This window comes from Callionymus lyra, chromosome 7, assembly GCF_982586985.1.
Source record: "Callionymus lyra chromosome 7, fCalLyr1.hap1.1, whole genome shotgun sequence".
Taxonomy (NCBI): domain Eukaryota; kingdom Metazoa; phylum Chordata; class Actinopteri; order Syngnathiformes; family Callionymidae; genus Callionymus; species Callionymus lyra.
This window is the reverse complement of record NC_141824.1, coordinates 24,309,894-24,317,981: the sequence shown is the minus strand read 5'-3', so window position 1 is coordinate 24,317,981 and position 8,088 is coordinate 24,309,894. Positions and strand designations below refer to the sequence as shown.

Sequence of the window (8,088 nt, the reverse complement as noted above, 5' to 3'; positions counted from 1 at the left end):
AAGCCAGTACACATGACCCAGCACAAAAATAGTGTCCCGACAGCTGAGCAGCTGCTTGGACCTATGTGACATTTTACATTTGAGCCATTAGAAACGCTCCAAATCAACATCCGTCCATTACTTCTGCTCATCGGACACTGCCTGCATTTACATTCATCAACTTTTTCAATCCAAGGGAGAAAACTTTTCTCGCCATCATCTGGATTTTTTTTCTCTTGCAAATAACTGTTGTTCACCAAAGAAATGGAGTTTACTGCTTCGACAGAAGATGCAGCTGAAAGGGGGAGGACAAACAGCAGGGTAATCTTTCATTTTCATGAAAAAACTGACTATAAAATTTAGATAAACTATATTTGAATACATTATTTATATTTATCATAACATTTCAAATATATTCACTAAACCAGTGATTGTAATTTGAATCTGACATTCATTTTTATAAAAGAAAAAAAAAGACTAAAAATAATTTTAAAATATTTTATATGTGTACATTATAAAACAAATTCCACCACGTTGACAATAAACCATGGTTTATATCACAATATAAGTTAAACGTGTCCAAATAACTTTTGGAGAACGTACAATCTAAATATAGTCACACTTCAAGGTTTTCGTTTTCGTTTAAAGTTATTAAATAGTTTCAAAGTTCCAATGTCTTAAAATAGCGGAAGGAAAAATGCGTTTTCTAATGTCGCGCTCTAGTGGCGGAAGTAGTCATTACAACAAGCGTTCTCTAATATTTACTAAACTGTTGTTTTTACGTTATTTTGATATTGACGTAATCGTTCCTTTGTCATTAATATTTTTGTTTTTAGGTGAACTTTATTGACCAGATAATGTTTTTATTTATTTGATGTTAGTATAAAGTTAAAGGAGTAACATAAACAAACAATAGATTCTTCTTCATGAGTTTTCTGTTATATTTTATATTTATTGATATATTCCTGCAAGTGAATATTCTAATGTTTATAAAACGTTTGATTAAACTTATTTATTTAATTCAGTTCAGAGAGAGAAATGGAGAACCAAATTATACTATTTCAGCTAAAATAAAATAAAAAAATATTTATTTTAACCTATCTATTGTCGTCTATTTCACAGGAGGACGTGCCGGACAGTGTGATTGCTGAAACATCCTCGTGTACCAATCTGGAACATGACGAGATTTTAGGGCTCATTGGAATTATATCCACATTCATGAACATTTTAGTAATGATCTTTATCTACATCCACTTTCACGTCTGACTCATCTGCTATTAAGTTTCAACATCTTGTTCTATATTGTAATCAAATGCAAGGGGAAGCAAAAGCATCTTTGTCATTATCCAAACCGCTGATTTTTTTTTTTTCCTGGAAAGATTTTTTAAGAGCGTTGATTGTAATTATTTATGTCTTGAAGAACATGTTTTGTTTGGCAATTTAGTGTTTTAACTGTATTTTAAATAATTCTATTTATTGTAATTTGGAAACTTGAATAAATTATATCTTTTAAATCTCTTAATAAAGACTCATTTATTCCTCAATTGTACAACACGCCTGCGTTTATTTTCATGTACATGAAAGGCGTTTTAATATTTATTACCGGTCAATTCTGACCGGATTAGTTTTACCTTCACACATGAGATAACATCATGTAGTTACAGGAGAATGGTAATGTAAATGGCTGACGGTTACAGGATCAGAAAACAAATGGATGAAAACTATCACAAGTGTGTACGTAGGACGTCACTTTATGTGCTAGAGATGCTACTTTGATATCACTGCAAAAAAAACAACTTGTTATCGATGGAGCAATTGTTTAACCATGGATACGTCCTTGTATCTAACTTTTGTTTGGTGAAGACGGGTTTCAAAATACAGTTCCAGGCCATGGTTCAAAACTACAAAGCTTCTCTTGGAGTACATTCAGTCTACAATGTTTACTTGAATTTTGAATTAGTTACTAGGAATGTTTTACTCATTCACCCGATAACTCACATGACATTCAGAATTTAAGGATAAAAGAAAGTGCAAAACACATTTATAAACTCTGAAATATATTAACAAAGTTGTATTCAAAATACAGAAACTTGGCAAATTTGTTTAACAAGTTTTTAAAATGTGTTATAAAGGTCTGTAAATGTGTTTTTCACTTCTCAACCGCTGTATAAATCTCTGGTTGTTTTTTCTTTTGCCCACATCCTTTTAAAAAATGCTAATCCAGTCTCAATTGTGTTACAGAAATATTCAGTACAGGAAGTAGTTGGATGAACAAAATTATATTTTGGGGAATTAAAGACAACATTGAAAAAACATGAATCCACATGTATACAAGAAAGAAACTAGTATGTATTACACATAAATAGGATCATTTTGATAATATAAGTTATAAGTTATAAATAGATGTTTCTTTCATTGCATAGCAGCAGATTGATTGTCAGAATTATTGAATTGGATATCAGGCAATATCTGGCAGCTGGTGATGATGTCCATCTTCTCAGAAACAGCCTTCAGGTCGTCCAGGATTAATCGGATGCTGTGGGAGGCGTTGATGATGCCGCTCTGTGAGGTGTTGAGCTGAGCTGTGGCGCTGCGCACCTTTGACCAAGACAATCACAATGAAACTGAAAGTGCTATTGAATCAATTATAGTAAAAATGTCTTAATGTTAAAATGAGTGTGAAACTTAAGCTTTGTTTCATAACAAGGTTCACAATAGTTTGTATTATATTATGTGTTTTATTTGAGTTAATATAGACGATTGTAATTATAAACAAGTGAAGGGACGAGTGCATTCATTGGTTTAAACTAAATATATTGTAGAATACCTCTCTGCTGGCGCTTCCATAAGCATGCTGTAGCATCTGGCTAACATCAGAGTAGAGACGGCAGTTGGACTCCTGCAACTTCTGCTGCAACAAGGTTTCACCTGAAAAAAAAACAAAAGTAACAATTGTTTACACTTTTATATCTTTACATCTAAGTAACATCAATCAAAGGTTTCAATTTTTCCAAATGATTTGAAAGATAAAGACACTGATTTGTTATCTTTAGGAGAGAAAGTAGTTTCAATTCCGTTTAATAATCACGTAATTGTTCAACAGATTTTCTTTCAGCTGAATGTTACTTTAAATAAATTATTTGTTGGATTTAAAAAACATTAAAATGGATCTTTAAGAAGTAAATTTTTTATAATTTAGTTGAATCACTTAGTGTTCATTTGTTCTCTTTTTGTAAAATGTTCTGGACAGATTTGACCCAGAAACGCCTCCGAGTTACCCAGAAGAGCCGGAAAAGGATGTCTAGGCCTCTTTAGTCCGGCGGCTGCCCCTGCGACCCAACCTCAGATAAGTGGACGAAAAATTGGAAGTAGGAAAGCGGACATAACTCACCGAACGGCCTGTGGGTCGGGCTGGGTCCGTCCTCTACGACCGACTGAATATCCGGGTGGTCTCTGAGCACGATGAGTGGCGGGAGGTCTCGCTTCAGTATCTGAGTGCTTTCCTGGCTCACCATAGATATTCGGTCTGCCTTCTCCTGCTCACCCTCACTGTCGGTTTCAGACGCCTCGCCAGCAACCTAAAAGTCATGCACAACGTTAAGAAATAAATCTTGGGAACTCAGTGAATTGTGTTTCTTTTAAACAGACCTTTGTTCCTGCGGTGACAGTCTGGGCTGCAGGTAGAGAAGTGATGTAGACTTCATCATCAGAGTCTGTCTCAGAGGCTTCACCCTGCACCACTATTGGATATCTGCTGGACATTTCTACACACACATTCACTCGTTATTTTCTGTACTTGGACAACAACCTTAAATATATGAGTTTTGTTTACATGATCGCCACTCGATATAAAATGTACTGACGCGGTTAAATGTGATCATTATTACATATTTATCATTGTGTTCATCTCATATTATAACGAATAAAAAATACAAAGTATAAATTAATACTATGGGGGCATCATGCAGTAAGAAGTTGGGAATAAAACGTACTTTCTCGGAGTGAATAATGTTGCAAATCAACAGCCAAGTCAACAACAAAAATCACATGAGCAGCACGGAAGTAGCTGAATCGCGAAAACCAATCATGTCGCGACAATCGATCACGAGGTCCGTTTACCTCAATGTCATTGGTTTCCTGTAATGAAATTGAGCGCTTCATAAATACATAGGCGTACACCGTATCAATTATATATTCTTATTTAAAAAAGGCGAAATCACTATAAGTTTAACAGTCGTACACAAACATATTTTAATCACACAGTTTACATTTAAACCCCCTTTTTGACAGCACAGCCCAGGCTGTAATGCTTACACCGCCCAAGCGAATTGGTGTTGATGAAACAAGCGAACGCACCCAGGAAGTAAATGTATACATCTCTCCGAGCAGCTCTCTGTTAGTTTGTTCCTCAATATTATTATATTTCTGATCGTGTACATTCACTGACATAACGTCATATTTGTGGGTAAAAATCATCCGAGTATTGTAAGTGACACTGAAAGTAAACGACTGCGTGTTTAAATCAGAAGCTAAAATGATCTTGTCGTGCTAAAAACGTTAGATTTTTAACTCAGATGTATCTTTTCCTGTTGTTGTGTTTCAGTAAACATGGCAGACGAGGCTCTGTTCGAGTTTCTCCACATGGAGATCGTTTCACACGTTTACAAGGAGCACTCGTCGAATAAGGGCGAGATGGACAGCAAGGTTTGTTATGGATTTAAACATCTACTGGTTGTTACTAGAGCGTTTCAACACCTGTCAGCAGGACAGTCTCTTAACTTGATACATTTTGCTTAGATTTATTTATTATTATGATGCATTCTAACATTCGTGGCTGTGCGACCCAAATGTCTTCTTTAGGAAAGAGCTGCTTGTATTTCAGCCTTGGAAGGGATGGGCTTTCGAGTAGGACAAGGAATTATTGAGAGGTATTACAGCTACACACTGGATTTTTAAATAGAATAATAGTTATTCAAATGTTTCCTCTTCTTTCTTGCCTAACAAAGGTTAACAAGGGACTCCCCGAGTTTTAAAGATGAATTAGATGTTATGAAGTTCGTCTGTAAGGACTTTTGGACGAAGATCTTCCATCGACAGATTGACAACCTCAGAACCAACCATCAGGTGAACTAAAGGTGTTTAATTCTATGGTGTTGATGGTATTAATGTGGATACTGTTGGGTTTGTAGGGCACCTACGTATTGCAGGACAACAAGTTTGCAATGTTGACTCAACTCTCTGGTGGGAAACAGTACATGGAGCAGGCACCGAAGGTAGGACTCCACTTCTTATGGTCTTTTTTTTTATTTTTAATATATGATGATCATATTCTTTGACATGGGGAAGGTAAAAATGTTTTTTTTAGACGCAACATAATTGTCATCCTATATATATGTAATAATATGTCCTTGGGTTTATGTCTTTTCTTGCCTTTTTACTTTTTTTTTTTATATCTTAAGGTTTCTCTGAACAAAATTTTCTAATATAGAGTTTGCATTTCACTCTTTAGTTTACAGTCTTATATTTTGAGTAAAGCTTGAATTTTTCAAGACATTTTTTTTCCTAAATAAAACTCCTTTCATTCAGTAATAATACAATAAAGGTATGTTAATACGAGAAAGATTAAACAATTTCTCATTTCCGTGAGACCCGGTTTATTCAATATTATTATTCCTACATTCAAATATTGATTTATTGATTTATTTTCACAGTATCTAGCATTTTCATGTGGCGTGGTGAGAGGAGCTTTATCCAACCTCGGTCTAGACAGTGTGGTTACCGCTGAGGTCTCAGTCATGCCTTCATGTAAGTTGCCTTAATAGAAATTGTTGATCTCAGTTTTGGATTAAATTTGGCTCATTTTCTCTTTTTTTTTGTTTCCAGGTAAATTCCAAGTTGTTATTCAAAAGCTGTGAGCGTGTTTGGGCAGAAGATGTAAACATCCATTCAGTCTTGGACTATTCTAACTCATTCATCTTGGTCACAGTCAGGTTTCTCTTTTTCTTTTCGTATTAAAGAAACCACTGAGTTTATTTGTACGGTTCTATTGTAGTAACTTGAGCTGGATTTCTGCTCTACCAGTGATGAACTCTGGTCATTTCCTGTTAAACATTGTAACCACCCTGACTTGGTTTACATCCATATTTCCATTTGTTTGAAATAATAATAACCGTAAAAACAGTACATTGTAAAAGGTTTTTATCTATTTATGCTGCTGTTGTACCACTATTTGGCCACAAGGGGGACTCGCATATATTTCTGTGATCTGAAAAAGTAAAAGTAAAACAAAAACTTTGAACTCAAATATTGATCATACTTCCTTCTTTGTATTGTTGTGTCTGTGTTGAATTGAAAACGCATGTATTTCAAAATGAACTGTCAATCACACCAAGAGCTCATGTCCATCACTATGATGTTTATTTTGAGAATATAGTTTAACTGTTAAATCCACAAAACTTTTTCAAAAGTTTCATACACAATGATTTAACCACAGCAGGTCTGGTGTCAGATGTTGTGTCGGGTTGACCTTCAATGAAATAAACTATCCTGCAATTAGTGACATCTATAGGCATTATTTACTTGTCAATATAAAGTAAATAAAGGCTATTTTTGGGGGACGAACCTCTCGGAATAGTAAAGAAAGTGTAAGGGACGACAACCATCAAGATGACGGAAGCAGAAAATAAACCATTCTTCAAATTTGTCTCATCCCATTAAACACTAAATCTTCTGTGCAGTGAAGAAAAGAAAATGTGAAGGTGGGATTAGAGGGCAAGCATGGGAGGGGACGGGGCTCCAGAAAGGGGGGAGGAGGAGAAGGAGAGAGTGAGATTGAAAGAAGAAAACGGGAATTAGAAGCCTCTACAGGAGGCGACTGGGAAATGAAAGCTTAGAAAGAGAAGTTTATTAGGGGGCTTTGAGAGAGGAAACCAGGATTTGATGCAGTTAGAAAACGACTCAGGATAACTTGTAATTATATGTACGTACTGTTCAATATGTGAATTGAGATTCCTTTTGTCTGCTCGTGGGGAATTTAGTGGCCAGAAGCAGCAAGATCGGCAACAGCTGTTCTTCTCTTCTTCCTGCTCTTCTCTGCATCACAATGCCGGCAATACACTCACAAAGCATGAATGAAGGGGGAGTAGAAGAGGAGTGGAGGAGGGAGGTGCTCCTGGACTGGAAGAATGAAAACAGTATTTTAGATTGAGCAAGTAAAACCGGCTCCCTTTCTTTCAAATTGATGTTTTGTTACATTTCAGTAACATTGTCCACGAGGACAGGCGTACCGAGGGGTTGAAGAAGGATCTCGGGCTGAACTGATACATCACCAGAGATGGTCTGTAAAGGCGAGAAAAAGACCCTCCTTATCTTTAGGTCAGGTCTGATGACATTTCATATGCTGATGTGAGGGGCCTCCAGATAAAGTAAAGAAAGGGACAAGAAAATGAACTTCATATAATGGGAGAACTTTCAAAAAGTCAGTAAGTAGAGATGGAACATATATATAAAACACTTTTTAAATACATTGAAAGCACTTAGAAATACTCACAATAAGAATAAGAAAAAAGTTTTGTCATTTAAGTCTGACCTATCAAAGGCTGTCTAAATACAAAGGGGCCTCATGTGGCCCCAGGGCCTCAATATTCCTCTCTGTCTGTGTTAAGGTGGTGTCAGGGTGACTCGTGAAAGTTCTGTTGCTCTGATATAAATTTTAAACCCTGCATCAAGTGACCACTCGCTGAAAAATAATGTAATTTATTTCATTGTAATTGCAGTTTTCTTTTAATTTTTCACATCTCAAAAACATTTTCCTTATGTTTTCATCAATAGATTCAACATGTTATTATTTATTAACCGTCTTAATTATCCTTAGCCCAACAAAAGTCTTCAGAATACTGAAAAATAAGGTGAGAAAGTTTCATGTTGAACCGTCTTCCTTTCTTCTCCTGCAAAGGAAGAATGAAACTGCACACACACACACACACACACACTCAAGCAAACTTTGTCTCTCAGGGCCATATGTTAACCTGTGGCGGACCTGAATACAGCCATCTGCCAGCCTTTCCAATGTCCCAGGGGGCATGAGTGTGGGAGAATGTTCATCAGACA

General features: G+C 35.9%; 2 protein-coding genes across 3 annotated transcripts; one reads left to right on the top strand and one right to left on the bottom strand.

Moving 5' to 3' along the window:
• Positions 1-1,531: 1,531 nt before the first annotated feature.
• bloc1s3 (biogenesis of lysosomal organelles complex 1 subunit 3) lies at positions 1,532-7,023 on the bottom strand. 2 transcript variants are annotated; one of them, XM_087796098.1, is made up of 5 exons: positions 6,967-7,023; positions 3,628-3,743; positions 3,371-3,557; positions 2,807-2,907; positions 1,532-2,577 (listed from the first exon to the last, which is right to left on the bottom strand). In XM_087796098.1, exons 2-5 carry the CDS (start codon positions 3,739-3,741, stop codon positions 2,392-2,394), a joined length of 588 nt encoding a protein of 195 aa, XP_087652224.1. In that variant the 5' UTR covers positions 3,742-3,743; positions 6,967-7,023; the 3' UTR covers positions 1,532-2,391. The 2 variants fall into 2 exon arrangements, with proteins under 2 accessions (XP_087652224.1, XP_087652223.1); XM_087796097.1 differs by lacking the exon at positions 6,967-7,023 and adding an exon at positions 3,972-4,047.
• trappc6bl (trafficking protein particle complex subunit 6B, like) lies at positions 4,336-6,534 on the top strand. Its single transcript, XM_087796099.1, has 7 exons — positions 4,336-4,464; positions 4,583-4,683; positions 4,840-4,907; positions 4,986-5,103; positions 5,169-5,252; positions 5,691-5,784; positions 5,863-6,534. Exons 2-7 carry the CDS (start codon positions 4,588-4,590, stop codon positions 5,892-5,894), a joined length of 492 nt encoding a protein of 163 aa, XP_087652225.1. The 5' UTR covers positions 4,336-4,464; positions 4,583-4,587; the 3' UTR covers positions 5,895-6,534.
• Positions 7,024-8,088: the final 1,065 nt, after the last annotated feature.